At 35.7% G+C, this 26001-nt stretch overlaps 1 protein-coding gene across 9 annotated transcripts in view; it reads right to left on the bottom strand.

Moving 5' to 3' along the window:
- The window catches only part of LOC126836897 (plasma membrane calcium-transporting ATPase 3), a 67339-nt gene that overhangs the window by 13356 nt on the left and 27982 nt on the right, over nucleotides 1-26001 (bottom strand). For 4 of the 9 annotated variants that reach the window (XM_050570607.1, XM_050570606.1, XM_050570612.1 and 1 more), the window contains exons 2-15: nucleotides 22143-22402; nucleotides 14074-14389; nucleotides 13659-13850; nucleotides 12622-12851; nucleotides 12402-12537; nucleotides 12189-12323; nucleotides 11897-12124; nucleotides 11619-11821; nucleotides 10768-11523; nucleotides 10318-10692; nucleotides 10043-10249; nucleotides 9415-9977; nucleotides 8009-8147; nucleotides 1225-1293 (exon numbers count right to left, since the gene is read on the bottom strand). In XM_050570607.1, the coding sequence (XP_050426564.1) occupies nucleotides 1225-1293; nucleotides 8009-8147; nucleotides 9415-9977; nucleotides 10043-10249; nucleotides 10318-10692; nucleotides 10768-11523; nucleotides 11619-11821; nucleotides 11897-12124; nucleotides 12189-12323; nucleotides 12402-12537; nucleotides 12622-12851; nucleotides 13659-13850; nucleotides 14074-14230 (3390 nt within the window). In that variant the 5' untranslated portion in view covers nucleotides 14231-14389; nucleotides 22143-22402. Of the gene's footprint in view, nucleotides 1-1224; nucleotides 1294-3943; nucleotides 4447-8008; nucleotides 8148-9414; nucleotides 9978-10042; nucleotides 10250-10317; nucleotides 10693-10767; nucleotides 11524-11618; nucleotides 11822-11896; nucleotides 12125-12188; nucleotides 12324-12401; nucleotides 12538-12621; nucleotides 12852-13658; nucleotides 13851-14073; nucleotides 14390-22142; nucleotides 22403-26001 lie in introns of those variants that run through there. The other 5 variants (XM_050570608.1, XM_050570613.1, XM_050570609.1 and 2 more) reach the window with 4 other exon arrangements.

Here is a 26001-nt window from a genome sequence, read left to right as displayed (position 1 = left end):
ACCAGTCCCGCCCTTTAGATGCGACTCGGCTGGATTTCGACATTGCGATTAACATCATAACTGGTTAAAGTCGGGAAGAAGTCGCTGGTAAATGTATATCACGTCATAATATATTATATGGGTCGTTTCGCAAAAAAATGATCATCTTTGTTGAAAGGTAAAAATCCAAAACAAGGTCATCGTGGAAACGTTTTGCTTTTCATTTACACTATAGAATCCCATAATTCCAATTCCGGGAGAGCGAGGCACAGAGGGATGTGAGAATTTCCATGGAAACTGTGGACTTGTCTTGGCTTTTTATTAGGAATGAAATATTTGAACGATACGCGGATCTACTGCCGGACAATGTCTTATCTCTAATGTACATTTAGGATAAAGTTACTTACGTGATGTGACTTATGATTGACAGGGTAGCGGAGTGAGTAAAAAATGACATCCAAAAATTCACCCTATCGCCACGACGATACTGACAACTCTGCTTCCCAGACAAAGGCAACGTTATAGTCGGTTTTGGAGGGAACATACAAGGTGGCCAACTCTTTAATACAAATATTTCTCAAACCTAGGAAGGCATAACCTGGTGACAAATTTAAAACTCAACTGGAGACCGAGGTACCAATGTTGGCAACATCTAAAATAAGATGCCCATAGTTTACTGCAGTTGATTGAATGGTATTCCTCCGAAAATCAACCTTTAGCAGACAACGCTGCCATGGTATTCCAACGTGGGAGCGGTATTGAAGGTTTCAGCCTAAGACATATAGATCTTGGAACTTTTGCGTGGATGCAAATGAACCACTTTTGGTGAAACGACCCATAAAAATATTTATTATGTATACATTAGGCAGCAATAGGAAGGGTAGGTGATATGTGCGTTTTACTGTGCCTAACCGGTTTTTATAATAGAACAAACACCGATTTACCCGTTTAAACAGATCTACCTACGGGATAGAACAAAAAAAAAAGGACTTGGCCAAACTATAAGCGTTAGTTGAGGCCGACTGCAGTCTAAAGAAAAAACAACGACCGTCGTAATACTGGTAGTAATGATTTTGGCGGTTGGTAGCGGCGGCAGTTGTGTAACGGTAATAGTAGTAATAGTAGTAGGTAGCGTTAGTAAATAGCGGGCCAAAGTATAAAAAAATAAAAAACGTATAAAAATCAAACAAACAAAAAAAAAAATGTCAAGAAAAAAAAATCAGATTAAGGAAGAAAGCGGCTTACAGCTTGGTCAGTGGAGCTCTTGCTGTATGGGACCGGAATCAAACGTTCTTGCAATTCACCGCCTATCACCTTTAACGTTTAATATTAATAATTTGCATTAGAGGATGATTTTCAAAATATTTAAAAAAAAACCACTTATTAAAAAAAAAAAATGCATTTTAATTTTCGTTTTGTCGACGTTGATTGACGTTTAGGTACTGCATAATATATATATTTATATTATTAACGTACATAATGTTTCTAACAACCTCGATCATATGCAATGAACATTGTGACATTTTTTTTTTTTTGTACATTGTGCATTCACCAAAAAATTATCATTTATCGAAGAGATCGCAGCAAAACCACCCACGATTGTTTATTTAAATTGGTTTAATATATAAATGGATACAACCGTAATCGTATTAGTAATATCACAAACGATAATAACAATTATTATCAACCTTTGACCGCTGATACATAGTTAAATTCGTAACCGCCACATAATCATTTTATTATAAATAAAATATAACAATAAACCGAATCACCAAGCACACACCGGATGATTAAGTGTAAATATTTTTAATTTATTTCTATTTTTTTTTTTTTTTTGTCGCTGCAGTTATAGTATTATACTAAAAATAATGATCGTAATGCGATTAAAAGCCACCACCGCAAAATTTTGGAAAAAATTGTACACCAATTGTAAATATTTTGGTTGGCATCATGATTTCCCCCCCAAAAAAATGCAGTGTTTAAGTGTCTAGGTTTTTTTTTTATAAATAAAGACAATACATCAAATCAAATGTAATATGTGCAGGAAAGAGTTCAAAAAGTATAAGTGTACGGATAAGATATATACCATATTATAATAGTATACACTATCGACCATTTTTGTAATATTATATATGTATATAATATATTTGTACTTATGTACGCACGACGGATGTAAAATGTGTGAGTGAGAAGTTGTTTTGTGAAAGAACAAAAAATATGTATTGAAATAAGTAGAACACGATACTATAGTGTGATCATCTATAGTGATGCGGACAGATATACCTAATTATTATTTTACATAATAATTTATGATTATTTATGCAACCGATACGATAGAATAGTGTACGAAACGAAATAAAAAAACTAAGACCAAAAATAATAAAACATAATAGGTATAGCTGAGACATAGACAGAGACAGAGACAGATAATAATAATATCGGTGATAGTGAGTAAGAAATTAATGTGTGAGCGAGAGAGCCAGACAATATAATATATATGTATGTATGTATGTAGATAAAAATTAAAAATTAAAAACACTTTTACAGCTGATGCTAATATCCTTTTTATAATTAGCGTGGGCTGATTTCGATAATAATCGTACTGTTATTTTTTTTACCTAAGTGAAATAAAACAAAAACAATATACTCAATAATATTAGTTATAGTCAAATAAACGAACGACACAATAATAGTGAGAATCATAAAAAAAATCAATATAACACATATACATATAATATGTATAGCAAAAGGCCTCGTGCTCGTGTCGTAACAGACCTAATAACAGAACAATATACTAATAATAATTAAGAAAAAAAGTAATAATACTTATCAACCAGTACCGCAGTTAGTTAATTGTGTACCTAAATACACCGAATATTGTATGTAATTAATTTGTTTAAGTTCTAAGCTTGTGGTGTAAAATTAAAAAGTAGAAATTATTCACCAGATATTATTATGCGCGTGTCGGCAAATTATCTTATCTTTGAGGGTTATAAAGTTTATAAACATACAATATTATTATAATGTACCGTACGCGCAATCAGTCAAAGACGCGGTAAATGCAAATCAATTTGTATTGCGTTGGTACGCATTGGGAATTTGCATTTATTTCGTCTTATTGCGTCTTTGGCTGATTGCGCGCGCAGACAGACAATGTGTAGTTGATAAGAAAAAGCAAAACGTCGCCGGGCTGTGATAAGAAAACGGCAAACGTGAGTTATAAGGATTTTGTACCAAAATCTATTGCCCGTTCCGAGTATATTTTTAATCCAAGCTGCTGTTGTACCGTTTTCGTTTTATTATTAAATGCAAGTGAGTGATAATAATTTTCAACAAAAAAAACGTGTCAACGACAAGATCACCGCAAGGCCGTAGCAAGATGCCTGTATATAATATATATATTAGTATTTATACCCTTATCGTTATTGTCAGTTATAATATAATTATTACAAACGATGCTGGTAACGATTAAATCCAGTTCAGTGTCCGTGTTTCCAAGCAATCCCAAAAAGTGTTGTGTATCAAAAATACATAATAATATTATAAGCCTCCGCGTGGATTATTTTTGGCGCGTTTTCTGCCGACACCGATATTGGCATAATATAAATATGTATATATTACAATACAGCGTACATAGCGTGTGAACAAAAAGAAAAAGATCAGACAGACAGAAAGAGAGAGATGCAGGCAGAAAAAGATAGCATAGGCACAGAGGCAAAGACATTAGAGATAAGAACAAGGTACACGGATAATGTGTAATGAAAATTATGTTACTGCTAAACGCAGATAGATTGGAGCGAGACTGGGATAAGTAACAAATAATACATATATAAAATATATATGTAAATAAAAAAGAAGCACGAGATGTGTATTTCTGTATACATATACATAACGTACGTTTAATCATTGGTAAAAAAAAAAAATTAATAAATAAAATAAAAGTAATCATTTTTTTTATAAAAAAGGGTGTCGGTCTTATAATAACCATCATTATCGAAATTGGAAAAAAAACAATTAAAAACTTGTTAAAAACAAAAAAATATATATGTATAATAATATTTGATTTTCGACAAGCGACGCACACGCGTTTTAAAAAAGATCAGCAATTTTTTTTTTATCGTTATACACGGTTATCGGTTATTGTGGTTTTCTATTTCTATCGTTTGGATCCGTCAATTTCGTCTACGTCGTTTTTATTATTATTATTTTGGTAAACAAAAACAAAAATTTGTTTTTTTTATTATTATTTTTATTATTTTTTTTTGTGGTTTATTCCTCACTGAGTGGTGTCTTGTTAGTAGGGACTGCTTGGTGGTGGTGGTGGTGGTGGTGGTTGTCCTCGTCTATGTAAGTGATGTTGTCGGACAGAGGACGGCCCCTCGAGCTGGTGGTCGTGCGGTAACTATGTATGGAACGCCGTTCCTCCAGGTCTTCCAGGTTGGACTTAAAAGCCCGGATGACACGCAGCTGCAAACACACAATCACAACACGCGTGTCATGCGAAGTGTGTCGTTACTTTACTTGTTGGGGGTTTATTTAAAAAACATTTTTTTATCAATTTTCATTTCGGTCGGGGTTTGGTAATTATTTTTTTTGTTATTTTTTTTCATTATCGTTATAGCGGTATTTTTTTAACATATCACAATGTGTTTTTAGTAGGCTGGGCGCCGGTTTTGTGTACCGATTTCATGGAAAGTAAAAACGCCGCTACGTTACTTTTTTCCATGATACGTACTAAAATGATGAAAAATCCGTCGTGTATTGATCGATAAATCGTAGGAAAAACAGCGAATACGCGTTCCATAATTACAAACAGGGCGTCCCGAAAAGAATGGTGGGGTTTCAAACGGCTGTGGGCTGTGAAGTATTGGACCTACAGCGCTCTAGTGGGGCGCTGCACGGAACGACCAAAAGAGACACTTGTCAAGAATTGCACGGGTTCTTACGGGGGGACAGATTTGCTACATCTGCAACTAAAATCAGAGAAGTCGGTATGAAAATATGAAATTACCATTTTTTTTCTTTTATTAGGTGCGACAGACGCTGTTCATTTTATTAACGGAAAATGGGAGAAATCAGTTTCGGCAGCAAAGAAGAATTTTTTAACATTAACGGTTGATTTCTGGCTACACTGATTTGCTGTTTCATTGACCGTCTCTTCTGGTTATCAGAATTTTATCTGTGATTTTACTCGAATAGCAGCGTCTATAAGTAGTTATGGTGGGTCAATAGTCAAAAAAGTTCACCCCTTTCCCTCCGAAATCGATAAAAACCCCTTAAAAATGTATTCTTACTAGGGTATAGTATACAGCCGGTGTACGGGAAATTCTAGAAAATATCATTAAGGACAATATTGCCTTTAAGACGATTTTTATCAGTATTTAATATATTTTATACCATATACAAATTCGCACCGAAGCGTTTTCATTTGTTTTGTTCGAAATCGAATTCATGATTTTCAGTTTTCAAAAAAAAAAAATATGTTTAGTTAATATTATGACGATAGAATACAATGGGAAATGTGACAACGTAGTCATCCCTCCAAACCCATATAAATAATGTTCCGGAATTTAATGTACTCAATTAGGGATGCTAAGCAGAGTTAGGCATTAATGGATTACATTGTTTTATATTGTTCGGAGGGATGAAAACAAAATGAGTGGTTCAAGTTATTTTTTTTACAGTGGAGCAAAACGAAAATTGTAATTCCAATATGGTCTTACAAATAAAAATTGTGATATCAAAAATTCCATTAAAAATGCATTGTTTTTAAATATAATTATAATTTCCAACAAATTATTGACGTAGAATTGGCAATAATAAGAGCTGATAATAGTGGCAATTTCGATAGGATTTTCAATGATAAGGGAAAGCACGCTGATAACAGATTATATAATAACGATGAGAACCTACCCCGATGATAAGAAGTCTAGCGGAAATTTAGAGAACATCTAATCGAAACAAATACTGTACCAAACAGAATTTTGATTATTTCATACATAACCTCGATTACTTCGGTCGGATTGAATCATAGATATAAAAAACAGCTGGACAGCCGACTCTATGAGTCAAGAGATACATATGAAGTTTGGCGGCCATATACTCTGAAAGGGCTAAATGTTGTTATGATTTAATTGTATTGATTGAGCCATGAAACAAAATATGTTATAATAACAGATCACAACATCAATATAATGATAATGCAGTGTTATCATGTCTGTTATCACATAACTCACAAAATAATCAGTCATAATTTGGTCGATGGCTGCCAAACTTCATGGCTCTTTGGGGACTTTAACACCGAGTCGATTATCTAGTTGTTTTATACATCTGCTATGGATTAAATCTAAATCTAACACTTCCGGATCTGCTTATATCCGGTCGGATGCTCGTCGACCGTTTCCGTTCTAGTGCACCCGTGTCCGCCTGCTGGTCCGTTAATACAAAATAATATACTATTAAAACAATATCCTGTCGTAGTAATAGGTATAAATTCCTGTACGGTTTTCATTTGTCGTGGACAAATCGTATACGGCTGGCTCGCTCGCTCTAAATAATAGTTTAATAATAATTAACACACACCGACTGGGGCACGTTGACAATACTTGGCGGTTTATATTACATTGGACGAGAACGCGCGTGCACAATAAAATCGTCAACACGAGGGCTGAGAGTTTTTTTGTTTTTTGAAAATAAAATATAAAAAGCTAGAGTGGAAGAAATTTCCTCCTCAATCATGAGAATAATGTTTTATGGCATCCGCCTGCGACTAAATTTCAACTCGGTTCACCCGATAACGACGAGTGATAAGGAGAAATGATACAAGATAAGAAAATGTGTGATAAGCAATGGTGATAAGAGATAAGGAGACGCGTGGTCCAAAACGAAGGGTGATAATTTGGATATTACTGAAAATTTGGGGCTGACCCGCCCCTCCAACCATAAAACATATTATTTTCATGGTTAAAACGATAACAATGTTCTGTTTGGTTTGACGTGGATGAATGTTTTTTTTTTGTATATTATGATGTATTACTTTTGTGAAAGGCGATGGTCGATGGATGATGAATAAAAAATAAATAATGTAATAATAATATGTACACTGTCGGTGATGATTTTCACCTTTTTCAAGTACTTTCACGTATTTTCACGTCGGTTGTACAATATAATAACAATAACAATATATAATATTATAAAATATATTGTCGACGACGTACCCCCCCGCACCCTCTTCGCAAAAACAACACAGACGTTCGCCTATTTAAAAACCATTACCGTGTGTACACCGTTCGTCCGTGACAACCCCTTTGCCTTTTCGGAAAAGAACATATCGTCGGTATATTTAAATAAATGGATAAAATAATATAAAAGTATAAACATTTTTTTTTTTTAAAAACATAATGTACAGAAAAAAAGAGAACGTACCGAGAAAAAAATAATATACCTAGTGATTATAAAGACAATACCTAAGACAATATTGTTAGTTTTGAAATTTTTTTAAAAAACAATTTTTTTGAACATGTCTTTTGTGCGGAGGTCTATCCGAAATTCTCAAGACGTCTTTTTTTTTTGTTTTTATTTGTCTAAAAATCATCGATGACTTTATCCGTTGTCATTGATAAGTTATTCGTGATAAGAGAATCAGCTGATAAGATAAGATGGAAAAAAAACAGCTGATCACAAGACATGTTCGTCGACCGATGGGGAAAGATTGATAATCTTTATGATTGTTTAGTTTTCGAGAAAACGCAATGGAAAATAGAATGAACATTTTGGAAATTAATGAACCGACGAGACGAGAGAACCTAACAAAAGAAAAATCACTATAAAATAAATATCGACGGTAAAACAATGTTAACAACCGCCGTTGGACGGAGGCAACGACGAGTGTGTCGACAGACACATTAGCAATGGACGATTCAAATTAAAAAAAACCGATAAAAAATAGAGAGAAAAATAATTAAATAAATAATGTTAATTAAAAAACAGTTTATCACGCCAGCAGTGATGCAGCCAATGATGCTCTAACCTGAGTCTGTAGCCTGGTCAGTCCGCGGATCCACAGGATCTGGCCGGCCCGCGGCTTTTGCCCAGAGTCTGGATCATATCTGTTTTCTTCACCTAAGTTTATTGCGTTGGTGTACTCCTCTGGATGACCGCGTCCCCATCTGTGAGCAAAAATAAAACAAAACCACACACACACACATAACGTTTTAATAATGCAGCACAGTCTTATTGGAAATAGTCAAGAATAATTTTGTCTATTAAGATGCAACGTCCTAACGCCATATATCTAGTTTTTTTTCAAACGAAATCATGTTGGCCACACTGTTTTATTGGCTCGGATTTACGACATAGATAACGCAGCAGCAGTGTGACCAGTAAAGGCAAATATAAAACCACGGTGCACTGTTTAGTGATGAATAGTATATTATTGTAGATTGGAAATGTGATAATATATTGATTTATAATATATCAATAGTATTTTTTAAAAACCGAATTACTATACAGTACAAGAGTCAAGACAACTTCTAAAAGAAATATGTTGGCAGCACCTATTCCCTTGCACTACTCAACTCTGAACTGGACGAATAGTTATAATTGAAACTGTTTTTTTTTCGTTAAGTTGAGAAAAACAAGATATTACGAGATGTTGCATCTTAAGCGACGGTAGAAAAACAAATTATTTGCTAAGCGGTTGCCGATACCGAGTTAATGGTACTTTGAACCAGAAATGTTTTTTACTTGGGTGAAAGTCTTAAATAAAAAATTTTATCGGGTACACGCCTAAATAAATTACTGTTGGAGTTTAACTTGGGGCTTTATATATATTATACTTATATCACTACTGAAATATTGTCTTTTCGGTAACGTAATCGAATAACAATTAAATAGTGTTAATAAAAAAAATGCAATAATTCAAAAACCTATTACCGTACATAGTGTTTTATTTGATTTTTTACATTATGCAAGTTTAACGGACTAGAAAAATAAATAAATGCTTAATTTCGAGTAGTTCTTCAACGTATCCAAACAAACAAGATGACCATGCGATAGAACTCGGCTTGACACGCGTAAACACAACGTTTTGCACATATTCGATTCGATAATAATAACTGATGGCATGTTTTTAAATATAGTACCTATAGATAATTTTTTTCAGAGTTATTAATTAAAAAAATTATATCAAGAGAATTCAGCCCAGAGGCCGGTGGTCATAACCGGTGTGAACCGTTACCGGCCTAGCCGTTGTCATAGTTAGGCCCAGGGTTCTCTAACCGTACGGGCGGTCATGATCGAATATCGCGAGGAAAGACGACAGCGTGAGGAAACAAACGAATGTACTCAAGCCACCGTGAGGGTGTCGTAGTGGGCTCGGCACCGGCAACGGCTACGGTGTATTATTTTATTTTACTGTGATTGTGTGACACGTACGACAGAAGTTTCGGGATCTTGCGGGTGGGCACGCACGTGACGATCTGGCCCCACAACAGGGTGCCGAAGCCAAACAGCAGGCACCACATCCACTGTTCCAGGGTGAGGCTCTTGGTGCTGAACGCCTCCTTGCCGTACTGGATGATGAACACCTGCGACAGGACGGTGCCGATCCAGATGCTGTAGAATATCGGGTTGGTGAAGAACCCTTGGAACACGTTGCGCTGGCCGTGTATCTTGCGCGCGTTGATCTCGTTGAACAGCGTCATCATGACGAACGTGTTAAATATGACGGTGAAGTGTTGCGTGGGCTCTGAACCGAACTCGGCGCCGCGGCCGGTGGGTATGTCCAGCATCTTGTCGCCGACGAACAGCAGCGCGAAGATGACCGTCAGCTGGTAGACGGCCTGTCCGATGATGTTCTTCATCATGGTGCGCGATATCAGCGGCTTGGTCCGGCCGTACGGTTTCCGCAGCAGCAGGTCCGACGTGGGCAGTTCAGTGGCCAGGGCCAACGAGGCGAGCGTGTCCATGATCAAGTTCACCCACAACATTTGAACGGCCTGCGGACGACACGCGGTACATGAAACTGTGGATAAGGGATGCAACAGATTGTGTATACGTTTACCTTTAACGGGCTGTCTTGGACCGCGCACGCGCCGATGAACGCCACGATGACGGCCACCACGTTAACGGTCAGCTGGAACTGCAAGAACTTGGCGATGCTGTCGTACACGTTACGGCCCCACATGACGGCCTTGACGATACTGCTGAAGTTGTCGTCCGTCAGTATGATGTCCGACGCTTCTTTGGCCACGTCCGTACCGGCGATACCCTGCCAAAGTCGTTTGTGTCATTAGTCTTTTTATTATTATTAGTAATAAGTGTCTCTCTCTCTCTCACCATAGCGAAACCGACGTCGGCTTTCTTTAGAGCGGGCCCGTCGTTGGTGCCGTCGCCCGTGACGGCCACCACCTCGCGGGATTCCGTGGCCTTGCTGTCGATGATACCCTTGACCAGCGTGTACTTGTCCGTCGGCGACGACCGGGCCAACACTCGCAGTTTGGGCCACACCTTGTCGAGCAGGTGTTGTTGCACCTCGCCGTCCGCGTCCCGGATGCGTTGGTTGAACTCCTTGCCCTCCAACACCAGCATGTCCTCGCCCGGCTTGTAGATGCCGCACTTGGTGGCTATGGAACGGGCGGTGTTGACGTTGTCTCCGGTGACCATGCGCACGGTGATGCCGGCGCGCTGACACTTCCTGATGGCTTCGGGCACCTGTTTGAGCAAAACGCGTTATAAGTATCAACAGTTTTAACTTAGACTCGGTCTATTGGGCTTGGCCACACTCACCTCGGGTCGGACAGGATCTTCAATGCCGACCACGCACAACGCGGTCAGGTCGGACACAATGGCGTCTTCGTCGTCCCAGTCGGGTTCGCCGTCCATCAGCACCTGGTTGGGCGCGTCCGTCTTGTTGGGCACGAAGTCTTTGTACGCCACCGATATGGTGCGCAGACCGTCGGACGCCATGGGCTCGATGACGTTCCTGACCAGCCTGTCTTGCATGTCCCGCGTGAACTTTTCCAGTTTGCCGTCCCGTCCGTAGATGTAGGCGCACTTCTTCAACACGATCTCGGACGCGCCCTTGGTGAACAGCCTGTAGCCGCCGCCCTCCCTTGGTATGGCCGTGCTCATCGACTTGCGCACCGAGTTGAACGTGTACACGCGCGTCAGCATCTCTTCGGGTATGTCGTCGCGCCACGTCTGGTAGTTTTTGCCCAGTGCCAGCACGAAGCCCAGCAGCGCGCACTCGGTCTTGTTGCCCACCTGCTTGGGCAGGTCGCTGGTCGGGTCGTCGGGCGGCATGATCTTGGACGTGTACGCCGAGTTGATCGACACGGCCTGCACCAGTAGGTTTCCCACGTTGGACGGGATCGACGCGAATTGCGGTATTGTTTTGCTCAGCACCTCGCATATGTACGACTGCACGACCGTCATCCGGTTGGTGGTCAGCGTGCCCGTTTTATCCGAGCAGATGGCCGTGGCGTTGCCCATTGTCTCGCACGCGTCCAGATGTCTCACCAAGTTGTTGTCTTTCATCATTTTCTAAGCACAGTAAATATACATGTTTTATTTTATATGTTTCTAATTAATGTAACAATCGAAACGATTTTTGTGCATAAAAATTCTGCTGCTCTTACCTTGACCGAGTAGGCCAGCGACAGGGTGACGGCTAGCGGCAGGCCTTCGGGTACGGCCACCACCAGAACGGTGACACCGATGATCAGGTGCCGGACGAACTCGCCGGCGTAATGGTTCTTCCACGGTTTGTTTTGTATGACGAACGTGGTGATGCAGAACTGTATGACCAATATGAGCACGGTGAGCACGGCGATGGTGGAACCTGCGATGGTAAAATTGCACATTGAGAATCACGCATATATGTTATTCCCCAATCTCTTAGATGTAAAAAACTCACCGGCGTAACCGATTTGAATGGCCAGTTTCGTCAGCTTGGCCTGCAGCACGGACTTGTCCTTCTTGGCCGGTTCCTCCGCTTCGGTCGCCTGTCCTTGGGCGCGGGTCGCTTCCTCTTCCGGTTCGACGGACTTTTCGATGCGTTTCATGCTGATGTCAGCCGCGTGGCTGTTGCTGGTCGGCAAAGGTTCGTCGGTCAAGCTCTTCTTCTTCTTTAGTTTTTTCGCTTCTAAAAGGAAACATATTGTTTTTGTCAATGCGCACTTTCCCTTCGACGGTTTATTAACACTTACCCTTTCGTTGTTTCTTCATCTCCTCCTCCTGCTCGTCGACCGCGGCTCCCAACAGAGTGAATATGATACCGGCCTGCGAGTTGATGCCCACGGCCGTGACCAACATCTTGCCGCTGCCCTCCATCACGTGGGTTCCTGTGCAGAACCGCAAAAGTCGTATTAGCATAAGGTCCGACCACAGGAGCTTGGTAGTAATTTATAAATTGTACTCACCGGACAAGACCATCGGGTCGAACGCTTCTCCCTTCTTCACGTGGTCCGACTCGCCGGTCAAGGAGGATTCGTCTATCTTCAGATCGTTGCTCTGGATGAGAACGCCGTCGGCCGGCAACAAGTCACCGTATTTGATCTGCAACAACACAAAGAGCATGTAGTGGGGCGGGGGAAATATAATTATTATACTTATATATGAACTCTCCGAGGGGCCTGTTACCTGGGCAATGTCACCGACGACTATGTCGCCGACCGATATCTGCCGCAGTTCGCCATTCCTGATCACGTTGAACTTGTGTTCGCCCTCGATGCGGTTCTGCAGCCCACGGAATTGCCGTTCCTTGGTGTAATCGTTGAACGCCGTCACGATGACCACAACAATGACTGATATCAAAATCGCCAGCCCTTCAATCCATCCGTGTTTGGCCTCGTCGTCTTCGGCAGTCATAGCTATAAAGCGGATAAAAAGACAATAATTAGCTTGTTTTTGCAATAAAAAAAAAAAAATTATTATCGTCAATAAGCAGACAAATGATTCAAGTAAAGAAGATCGAGTCGGAGTTGGAGCTTGAGCTAACACATACGTCATGAGAATTTGTTTTTTTTTATGTTCAGACATGATTTTTGAAAATTATTTTTATCATTTTTGAAATACAAAATATTGATTTTAGGATATATATATATAAGGATATAATTATATAGAAGGATATTAGGATAAATATATAAGGATATGAGGATCTAGAAGGATATAAGGGTACATAAGGGTATTAGGATATAATATAAAAGAATATAAGGTTATAAGGATATAATAATGTAAAAGGATATTAGGATATATAGAAGGAAATAAGGATGTATAAGGATATTAGGATATATATATAAGAATACAAGGTTAAAAGGATATAATAAGGATATAAGAATATAGAAGGATACTAGCATATATTTAAAGACGGTTAAGTTTTTTGGTAACGCTGTAAAAACTGTCGATTTTTCCGGTTCCGTGCCAAAGTAATAAAGACATAAAATGTCGAAATCCCGATTATCGTCCCGTAGGGATATCTACGGGGTCGTCGATTTGGCGGAGCGCACAACTAGCAGACCTAGCCCTCCCCTAGACAAAGACGTGGGGGGGGGGCGTTATTACAGCACCGTCGCCGCTATCGGCAGAGTTGCCACGCTGTCTCTTTGGCGATAGCGCAGTTCTTATCAGCTGTTCTATCGGTTATCAATATCTGTTATCAGCTGATACATGACACTCACATTCTTCGTTTACCGGCGTGTACAGGGACAGTCCCAGAGACACGAGTGCGGCTATTTCCAAAATGATGAGCGTCACGTCCTGCAATGCTTCCCAGACGAGTTGCATGAACGTTTTTGGCGGTTTCGGCGGTATGGTGTTGGAGCCGAACGTTTCTTTCCTGTGCTCCAAGTCGGCGCTGGATCCGCTCAATCCTAAACACAGCATAAATTAACCATCTTTCTTATTCTCACCTTACCAACTTTTACCCCACCTTTCCCCCTCCCCCCCCCCAAAAAAAAATTGCTGAAAACCCTCCTGTGTAAATACCAGTTGTAGATATTTTATTTTATTTGTACAGTCATACCCTTCCCCTCTCCTTTTTTCCCCTTTCACTGTGGTTTTTTCCCCTTAATTTTGTTTTACAATATTTCTCACCTTCGCTGGGCGACGTGTACAGTTTTTTACAAACGTCTTGCACGCCTCCGAGTTCGTTCAGCTTGGTGATGCCTTCTGGGCCTCTGTGCTCCATGAGCTCCCGCAGGTTCTTCAACGTCACCCCATACTGGGCGGGTCGTCCGTCTATTGTGGCCATTTTTAAGCTTTCGTTTTTTGTTGTCTGCTTCTTTTAAATCTTTCCCCTTAAAGGTTTAACGTCGGTTAAATTGTTCAATAATAATAATAATAATAGCTGGCAGCTAGCCGTCGTCAGCCGAAGAAGCAACACTCTTTTTGTCCGTCTCGCGATTGTAGTCTGCAACAGAAAAGAAAAACAAATTTTAACTCTCAATCGTTTTCCAGTAAATCAAATATACTACTTCGACCAAACTGTTTGGTTCTAACCGTCGAAAAATAATACATTCTACCACACTCGAAAATGGAGTGGAGATTATTATAGTACTTTCTGATAAGTTAATTATGTCTGTGAACCACTCGACGATGAGAGTTTCGCATATTTTTGTATTTTGATGATTATTATTTGTCTATCAATGTGTCTGCCTAACGTTGATTTATTATGCGTACAATATTAAATACTACCAAGTGGGGTGGATTTGAATTTCATAAAATAAATTACAAATTTATTTCAAAATAATAATCATCAAATATAAGAATTTGCACAACTCTGCCAGTGACATACAAATGTTGGACATCAGTATAGTAATAATTATCGTCCGGAAATTAATTCCTGTGGACGTTTTAGTTGTTTTTTTTTTTTAATGCGGCCAAGTCGAAATTACACAGACACACACACATGATGTTGTATACCTATATATTATTTTTATTATGTGTAGCACATATAATGCCTAACCGGACGTCACTAATTTACAGCGGCCACAGCAGAGTATAGAGAGAGAGGCAAACGCATAATATGTATAAATATATATATATACATATTTTATATCTAATATGTGCACACAAGATCCCCAGACGTGTGCGTCATCGGTGGGGCTTAACGAATATGCAAAACCCGGCGCAGTAATTAACATATATGATAATAATGTAACTAAAAAAATAAAAAACGTCAGCGGTTGCACAAAATGCGGTTGTGTAAAAAAATAATAGCAACGATAAATCATGACCGAGTAAGGAAAAAAATACTAGCCGTTATTAACATGCTGCTGTTCAATAGACACGTTTAGCACAGGTAAACATACCGGCTGATTGTTTTTTAACGCCCTAAACTTGTTTTTTTTCTTTCTTGAAACAGTTGATATTTTGTAGTATTTTTTTTTTTGCAAATGTTTACTGGTCGATAACCAGTTTTAGGCAAATAGTTTTAGAGCTGTTGTTAGAGTTATTTTCATCTGAACAATTTGGCCAAAGGTCGTCCAATCAAAAGAGGTTGTGAATTCGTAAGAGATTGAACGCAATCAAAAAACAATGTTTGCTCTATTTGCAAAGAATGTAAACCGAAAATGTTTGCATATGATTGGAAAAACAGATGCGAATGATGTTATATTGGACGTAACGTGTGCAAATAATAAAATATATAAAGCAAATATTAGTTTACAGAAACAATTGTTGTTTACCTGTTCCAGAAATATTATCAACGACAAACGACAAATTCGGAATGTATTATCATGTTTCGATACTGAACGATTTTATCATAAAAATAGGTAAAAAAATAAACTGAGATAGCCATTTTGTAGCTGAAAGGTAAACTCGTGTTATCATATTTTTGAGTAATATCATAATGTCCCTTTTCCACTCGCTGGGCTGTTTCGTATGATGATATATCATATGGCTTCGGTGCGCGCTATTATTATATTCTTTGTTTTCCAACGTCGTTTTTATGTGGTAGGTTTTTGTTTTTTAATTTCCACCTTAGTTCTCGCAAAACTAAAACTCGGGATTAATTATTAATTATTCGAGCCAGACGACGCCCCCCCAAATAAGCTTCTAATAAAAGAGGTCTTAAAGCGGTCGACGGGGCGACGACAAAGGCTGCTCCCGTTTGGTTAATATTATTATTAACGTGCAAAACTTTGCCGGGTAATGGGAAAAGTTCGTTGGGGTAAAACCCGGGGATGCGGTTAATTTTGGACGCAGGGAAAACCGACGCGGGGGAATTGTCGAGTGTTTACCGGGAAAACCCGGCGACGGCAAACATTACTATAGCTATTATTATTATTGAATCGGCTTTTACCGGGAAAACACACCCTGGAAAGGTAATATTAATTTACCGGGAATTGCCACACGGCCGCCGCCGGTATTTCCCAGAATGATAAATAATGTTGTAAGACAATAGAAATTCTAAACAACCACTTTTGATTGGTTCAACTCCTCAATGCAGTAGTGCCAAAAATATACTGTACACGTTATTAGCAATAACAACTAAAAACTGATAAGAAATACCGATAACAAGTAGTCGATTTTGATCAAAAAATGTCTTTGACATCGCCGTATAACAGAATAATTCGTTTTATTTCATCGGTTGGTCACGCTGACCCGAGAATATTAAAGTTTGTATACATTTTTTAATTTTATTTTTTAGAGAGCACTATCTGGTTTAAAAATGGTTCAATCAACTTTCAAATAATGTATTTCAAAAATAAATGTGTTCAAATAAAATATGATGTCCTGAATAGATAAATAGAAAACAGTACAATAAATACAATTTTAAATGAAAGATTATTTTATACGGTCAATACAAATGGAATTCAACTGAATTTAAACAACAAAGTAATTTTGTTGGACTTTTCAGTGATGTTATTTTGGAAAATTATTCATTATATATTTTGACATTATTTTGAATATAAACCCACATAAATGTTAACTAAAATTGTATAATGTATATCCTAAAAAGATGTCAAAGGGTAATTTAAAAGGGTAATTGTTGAATATAAATTTGCAATATACATAATTTGACTTTTTGAGTTATTAGCATATTATTTTTATTATAAATATTAACGAACAAAAATGTGCGGTTGAGTATTAAATTACATAATTTGTTTTATCCAATTTTTACTTAGAACCCTTTTGTCTTGCAAATTTATAACAAAACCATAGTTATTTCTTAGAAAAAGATACAAGGTAATTTGTTTAAGTATAAGACACCCATTTTTTATGGTTAGTCCAATAATTGAGTTATTTCCATGTCACATTGTTAGGTTAGGTTAGATTATAATAGACCCAGATGATAAGATATTTTTGATAAGAAAACAGTGATAAGAGATAACGATAACATTATATTTATTTTTATTTCATCCAGATTTAACAAATCAAGATAACTAATTTAATCCAACTAGGGGACACAAAAAATCTTTGCTGATCATATAAGACATATTAATGTTCGAATGTCTGATGCTGATAAGAGATAAACGATAACAGATAAATTAATAGCTCTGTACAGGTAACATTATCGCTTTACAAGAGAGAATTAATTATCGTCAAAAGACAAAATGGTTTTGGACGGCAATACGTAAATTCGTTAACTTTATACCGTTTAAGTGAGCCAGCACAATGACTTTGCAATTAAGCGTTTAATTACTTGCAAAGATCAAATTTTATTATCGTCACGAGAGAGAGAGAGATAGAGAGAGACGATTGCTGTTGTGATTTAATAGACCCTCATAACACCGTGGTTCAATATCGATTAACGTCACACATAATACAATAATAATATATTCGAAAATTGAATTTGAATTAATTCGTGTTGGAACAAGGACATTAACTATATCTTAAAATGATTATTACAACGTGCACGATGACCAGTTTTGGTTAACAACTTGGTAAACTGAATGGTTACATTCAGTTTTTTTATAACAATGTAAAAACAACAATTTATGAAAACATTTTTAGTAGAGTGTCTTAATGAATCACCCTGTATACCGATGTCGTCATTGGATTATTAAAAAAAAAATTAAAACGTTAACTTCAAACGTCAGCGAATACCTAAAAGTTGCTAATTTTATATATTTATTTTTATTTTTACAGAAATTACAGAACGTCACTTGTCCAAGAAAAATCAATAGTCGGAGCACATTCTTTGATAATTTTATGTGAATTAAATGTACAAGTTGCAATATTTTTTTTTAATATAGATTTGTTACAGTTTTTCACATATTACAATGTGGTAGGTTAGGTTAGGTCATCAAATTTTTAACATTTGCGACAACTCACTTCTATTGAATGTCATTAGTTTTTTATATTGCTCAAGTACTTGTGTATGTATTATGCTGGAAGTTTTATTTTTGGACGTGACACAATCGTGTAAATGCTTTATAAATTGTAAAACATTTTTTTGGCATAGTTGTATTATAAAAAAAGATTTATTGAAACACTCAAATGTATAATTCGTTATGAATTGCCTGCCATTTTAATACACTGGTGAATGTGCATAAAATATAGTGTTGAGTTTTTGTCAAATGTAAAAAATAAATATAAAAAATCATCGACCTAACCGTTATCGTTATCTAAGACAATATTTGTTTCGCGCCATTTTCGTATTAAGCCTGACCTCGTTTCTCGAGTCACCTTATCTCTGTCCATATTGTTTCTTCATTTCGGTTGACTGAAACATCTAGATAATATTATTATGTTATAATACTATTATTGTGAACACGGTCGGTTTAACTCGGTTAGGTTGTTTGCGAAGCTCTAAACGTTTGTGTGTGTTTGTCTGATATAACGTTACCGGTGTTGCGTCACACACACACAATCTCTACTTAAGATATAAAAAAAAAAACAGAAACAAATAATAATATAATTCACTTTGACGAACAAACTAGAACTGCACAAGTCGGACCTTTTCAAAACGTCTCCTTGCAAACATTTTTTTTTAAACCAAAATATAGATTTTTCTATCTCTTCCACCAAAAATTTCTTTTACTTTAAAAAAAAATGTGTTGTACAACAAAATAATGATTGACAACAAGTATTGATTGAAATAAAATTATATCCACCTTACCGTCGAAGGAAAGACTTAAGATCAGCAGATTTTCTGTCCCCCAGTTGGATTAAGATTAGCTGTTATCAGTTAAATCTGGATTGAATTTATAATATTATGTTATCATTTTTATTTGTTATCATTTTTATCTGTTATCGTTGTTCGCTCTTATCAAACGTATCTTATCATATTGAATATTTATATATAAGACAAAAAAAACCATTGACAGTATACCCAATTGTTGTATTTAACACGAATATTTTACATTCCGCCGGCATTATATTTAGACAAAAACATAATAAAAAAAACTACTTCTGGTACAGCCAACATTTATCACGGTTAGTTAATGTACAACGATGACCTATTTAAAAAAAAAAAAAAAAAAGAACTCCGACTAGTTAATTGAATAGTACAAGCCGTATTTAAAACGGAAGAATGAAGTGGTTAATTTTTTATTTTTTTTTATTTAAATTTCTACACGACCGACAATCTGTTTTTTGTTCTCTCCATTTCCATATTGTAGTGTATGTTAATAAAATTCAAACATTTGAACATCACATTTCTTTTTTTTTTAGAAGGGAGAAAAAACAGTAGGTAAACTTTATTAACGTTATTATCATTATGTTTTTTATCGACCTATCATAGATTTTTGTTTTCCACATAAGAGTAAAACCATAATAACGAAATTTAAAAAAAAAAATCAAGTTTTAAAATCCAATACAGAAAAAAGTTATTTCATCTGTCAAAATCCTCGTTGCCAACGCTGTATTGAAATATAAAAAATAAAGCTTGATAAACCTTTATTTAATATGCATTTATTATTTTTATAGTCATAACATGGTAAACAAATTTAAATTAAAATAAAATTCTAAAAAAACACTTTTAACCGTTTTCTGTTGAGAATTACTTTGAAAATTAAACGGCTGTGTATTTTATTTTTAAACAATAAAAGGACCAAAACCGGGTTTTTCCAGTTATTTAGTTCTACTTTAAGATATGGGAAAAAAAATATTAATAAATCTTTTTCTATATTCTAAATTTGAATGCAACAAACATCTAGTTATTTTCTAAGGAGGGAGCTCTTAATAATTTTTTGAGTTGTTATTTTATATCAAAATTATTCCTGGGGCCTTATTATGAAACCGTACGGAACGATTCCGTATACGGAATTATCGTTTTCGTTTACGGAATTAATAACATTCCGTACACGGAATTAACATTCCGTATACAGAATTAACATTCCATAAACGGAATTATTACGGATTGTCTCTATCGTCCGGAATAATTTTGTATAAAAATATGGTACAATCATTATATTATAATTATTAAAATAATAATAATTGTTATCGTTATTAGTATTAGTATTATTATTACAATTGTTTGCATTATCATTATCATCATCATCAATATTATCATTATTATTATTAATATTATTATTATTATTATTATTATTATTAATACATTTTATAATTGTATTGTTTAATATTTAAAAATAATATAATCGCTGGAAATCAAATATTAATAACAGTTCCAAATTATTTAATTATGTTATGTTTTGGAAATATATTTAAAATATTTGTATTATTATTATTTAATTTTCAGCGAAAATATGTTTTTAAAATATTAAATAATTGTTTAAGCTATCATAAAATATAATATATTATAATACTATACATTATAATATATTAATAATACAAAAATAATAGTTAACATTCCGTATGCGGAATTATCCGTATGAACCACGATAAAAAAAACTCCGTACGAAAATAGAGAATCGAGCAATGTTAATATTATTATAATATATTCTTTTATATATATTTATATTTAATTTTTATGTTAATAATTATAATAATAATACTTATACTAATAATGATAACGATAACAATTATAATGACAATTATGATGATAACGATAATCATAATTATAATTATAATAATACTAATAATGATAATAATGATGATGGTGATAATGACAATGATACAATTATAATAATTATAATATAATGAATGTATGATATTGTTATATTCGTATACGAAATTATTCTGGACGGTGGAGACCATCCGTAATAATTTCGTACGGAATATACAAAATAATTCCGTACACCAACGCTTTTTTCCTACGGAGGACGGTTCATACGAATAATTCCGTATACGGAATCGTTCCGTACGGTTTCATAATAAGGCCCCTAGTAATAGTTACAAGATTTCCATGTCCCGGTTTAAAACACACATAGAAAATTATCTTGAAATAATTTTTTTTTTTAAATGCACGTTATATCAACAAAGTAATATAAATATATATATATTTTTTAGTGATCCAATAAATATCTCTCGGTGTTTAATTGGTTATTGAATTTTTTTGCCGTTTTTTGTGCAATTTGATTTCAATTTTTCACAATTTTTTATGTTTTCCACTCCTCTTCGAAATTAATTATTTGTGAATCTACTTTTAAAACTTGTAAAATGGTATATATTTTTTTTTTTGCTTAAGAATGATAGTTTACTGACAATTTTGTCTGGTCGATAACAATTGAGATATTGAGCGGATCACTTTGAAACACAGTCCCTATGTATGTAATAGCTATTTATGAATATTATAATTAAAAAAAAAACCAATTGTAGATTCGCTACACGTTACAACATTATGGTCACCAGATATAAAAAACCAAAAAAAGTACTTTTTAAAATTTAGCACTTATTATTATTATAACCCATTGGTCATCTAAACAGTGTTGAAAAATTCAAATATTGCGGTCAGAAATAATATTGCCTAAGTTTTACCCGTATAATTGGTGTAAACTTAAATAGTATATTTTTTGAACTTATTTTAATGACGAACAGCAATTAACTGGAAATCTCCACTGGTCCATAACCAGTTTTAGATAGATAATAATCTCTTACCTAATAAACGTTGTTGAGTGGATCCACAGTCCCTATGTATAAAAATCCAACTGTAAAACGAAGCACTATGATTTCAATGTTCGAATGACTTACTTACTTACTTAAACTATACTTGTGCGATTAAAAAAATATATAAAATTCAAGTTGAATTTCTGACCGCGATATTCGGACCTGCGGACCGCGTGCATTTAAACACATACCCGGTAATTGGTACTTACCAGAAAATCATTTGAATCGGATCAATAATCTCCGCGGTCGTCTGCTGCGGCAACGGCGGCGGCGGTCAGCGTTGTGAAGAAGACGCCTGTGTCGGCGGCGGCCGTCGTCGCGGTCGTTTTAGTCGACGACGTTGGCGGCGGCGTACTTACCGCCCGCGGCGGCAGCGGCTGATTCTGCTTACTTGCGTAGCGGCCGCTCCGGTGTGTCGGCGGTATTATCTCGTCCGTGTCCGCGCAACCGACAAAAAACGTAAATATTCCTGTAAACAAAACAAAACAAATAAAATGCCGCGTTAAGTCAGTAACGAGTTACGACGAGAGAGCTACGCCGCGAGTTACACACACTAACTCGAGTCGACGCATCGCGCGAAACAATAATATAATATACAGGGCGATCCATCCGATGTCTAAAATGTGTTTACTATATACCGAGTGATTCTATTAACGCCCTACACTGGTTTATTCTTACAGTTATTATGTAGCGTTTCTTTTTGAAAACATTTTCGTTTATGTTAATATAGCACAATTTTAGACAATATTCAAATTTTTATCTTGTATAATATTATTAGTTGCTAGAGCTTCACCGAATTTTAAAACTCAAACGGTAATGTATTAATTTAATTAAATGTTTAAATCTGACTCTAGTCGATTAGTCAGTTTTGAATAATTATTTTTGTGCGGTCCAGAAATGGGCGCAGATAAAAATAAATCTAATAAAACTATTTTACAACAAAACGTCACTCACTTAACATCACAATATTATCCACTCGCCCCTTTAATTGTTACTTTTTAGTTTTTATTTTTGAGAGGAAACCGGTGTAGAGCGTTGTTTAATGAATGACCCGGTATATGTTTTAATACTTTGAATTATTATTTTTTTATCGTTATCTCTTATAGAGAAAACAATATCGACCTCGTTTTTTTTCAAACGGGAACATAGGTCATCTCCTATTAAACCTTAGAAAATGTCGGTAGGTCACCTGCTAAACGAATGTCTAAACAAAATATACAAATATCTCAGAAGATAAAATTATAAAAGACTTATATTAATTTTTATACATTTGACATACATTTAACATTTTTCTTCATGCTACACTAAAATATGTACATTTTTATCTCTCCCCTTTAGTATTAGGTGCTGATAACAACATTATTGAGGTTAATCACAGCGTCATCATATTGTGTGTGTGTGTGTGTGTGTTATCTCAGAATTTTTAAAACGTTTAATTCGATTTGACCCTTTAGAACATGCGTGATGGACCGTCCTAAATAGTTTTATTAAATTCTATGATCCCTGTGAGTGCTATGATTTTGATAAAACTGTAAACAAGCCGCCAAAACCGTCCTCAATAATAATAATAGTAACCCCGCTGGCAGCAAACAAAAATTATAATCTTTATGAGAACGCATCGTTTCACAACCGAGTTCATTGATTTGGTTAACACCGATTTGTGATAAAAATTATCCCACAACATGTTAATTATTATAATGAAACGTTTTTGTACAATATTTTTTATTTCTAAAATGTGATCACACTATAAACCCAGTAGGCTTTCGGCTATCAGTAAACGACACCACAGTGCAACCCGTCTTATCTAATCTGTTACAATATTGAATCATGCATTCTATGAATTAATAGACATAGTTCATTGTACTTGAGTGCAACGCGTTATTCGCGGATCCACGAAGATCTAATAAGAATGATTAAAAAAAGTGTTAACTCTTTTTCCTCTTTTTTTTTTATGTACTTGTGAACAATATCATTATCTATCGATAATAATTGATGTTGATGCGATGACTCATAATGTTTTGTCAGATGATACTTTATACTCATATTTTATCATAAATTATATAACTAATTTAACATGATGAAGTATGTAATTACCTGTAAGACAGTAAGACTGTTAACGAATTTGGCTATAACACCAATGTATATATTACGTGCAATTCAATTTATTTCGCTAAGTTACTATTTTGACATTTGTTCGATTATCCTTTTGTATTTAAATCACCTCGACCAGACTACAGGCATACAGTTAAATGTTAATTCTAGAGAGCGGATTTTTAGATTTTTTTTTTACAAGCTACATTTTTTAGCTTTATGCAGCTCAAAGGGGGTGGGGTGTGTATCTGTCAATTATAGAGAATACTTTCAGTTAAGAGCATATTTCATTCAAGGCACGTTTCACCGGTTTTCCTTTAATGGATTACCTAGGGAATAATAATTTTGACATTTTTATAACCTAAAAATACGCTTTCTAGAATTATTTTGTAAACACACATCAAAGTGACTATTTTGCCAGACTTATGCGCTATTATATACACTATTATTACACTATATATTATTTATTGTCCAACTGATTTATATGGTACTACCGGTCGTCTGCGTGGGCGATGCATACAGCGTGTGCCGGTCGATTATTATTTTTTTTTTTTCTAATAGGAAATTTCACGGTTGAACGATTATATGCGTTTTGTACGCGTTTCAATTAGTCCACGACGTTGTGTTATTGTTATATTATGTGTATATATAATAATAATAATGGCTATAAAATCCCCGATTGGACTCGAGCGGGCGGTGCAAACGGGATATCGATGATGACCAAAAACGAAAACGAAAAAAAAAACACTAAGAAATACATCTAAGAACATTTAAATAAATAAACAATCGCCACGGTCCGTATGAGCTGTAAAAAACCCGTCGGTGCTGCTGGGTTTGGCGCCGACGTGCACGCCAGATGTTAACGAGGAAAAATATATTACAAAAAATTAAAAAAAACCTAAGAAAACCTTAAAAAAATAATTTTTTTTTATTGCCTGTCGCTCGGAAATTATCTCTTCAAATCGTCAACACGTGTGTTTGCGACGAGTCAACCATTTAAAATTGACTACACAAAAAAAAAAACAGTAAACGATATTTTCTTATTGCAAAAGTTAGTCGACCCGAAGACGCCTGTTTCCCCGCAATTATTGTTTTATTAGGATAGTTGATAATTTTTACAAGGAAACAAGTTAATTCGTAGAGCACTGCTCGTCAACGTTTTATTTACATTCTTATAGATAAAGCGTTGTAAAACACCGCCTCTGAAAGTTTAAAATAAGAATGAGAGCTGATAATGAGAAGAGATGGCAAGAGATGAAAAGTGTGATAAGGAGATGGACGAGCTCATAATAAAATATATTTATACATTAGTCGTGTATAGACATAATTTATTATATCATTATAACGGATACGGAAAATGGCCACCACGTTTGTTAGTTTACATTGAAAGTGTTCATATTGATTTAATTTATTCTGCGATACCTAAATGATTTTTTCTGACTCTTATCAATAATCTCATACCGGCTAATAATCTTATCATTCGTCTCTTAACAGCTGTTATCAATGAGTCGTTCATTCCCCCCTTATCATGTTATCTCACAACCTAATAAAAACCCGGTAGGTACACGCTGACTTTTATTAACTCGGGCAACGCTAAATGGTTATGTTCTTGTTCGACTTAAGTAACAAAAAATAAATAAAAAAACGCCCTTATAAACAGAGTCATTTCGCAAAGGTGAACACTGCCGACACTGGTGAATAATATTCAAACAAAGGTATGAGTCATGAATAAAATAATATACTCGGGCGTCACGCATAAGCGTCCATTAAGTGTATTAGAGGAGTGCACTACAATATTCAGTGGTCCCAAAACACACATTAAATAACGATCAAACGCGAACCATTATACTTTGTGAGTTACATAATTTTATGCGTACACGGTACATTCTAATAGAAAGGTTTCTCTGAACTGACACTTACTTTTCGGGCAAGTATATCATAATGTTATCAAAAAATAAAAAAAACAAATTCCAATTG

The sequence above is a fragment of the Adelges cooleyi genome, unplaced genomic scaffold, assembly GCF_023614345.1.
Source record: "Adelges cooleyi isolate 19-005CV unplaced genomic scaffold, UGA_ACOO_1.1 ACOO_flye_CR_arks_rails_tigmint_CR_PRNA_247, whole genome shotgun sequence".
NCBI lineage: Eukaryota > Metazoa > Arthropoda > Insecta > Hemiptera > Adelgidae > Adelges > Adelges cooleyi.
Note: the sequence above shows the minus strand (reverse complement) of the source record. Positions and strands in the feature narration are given on the sequence as shown.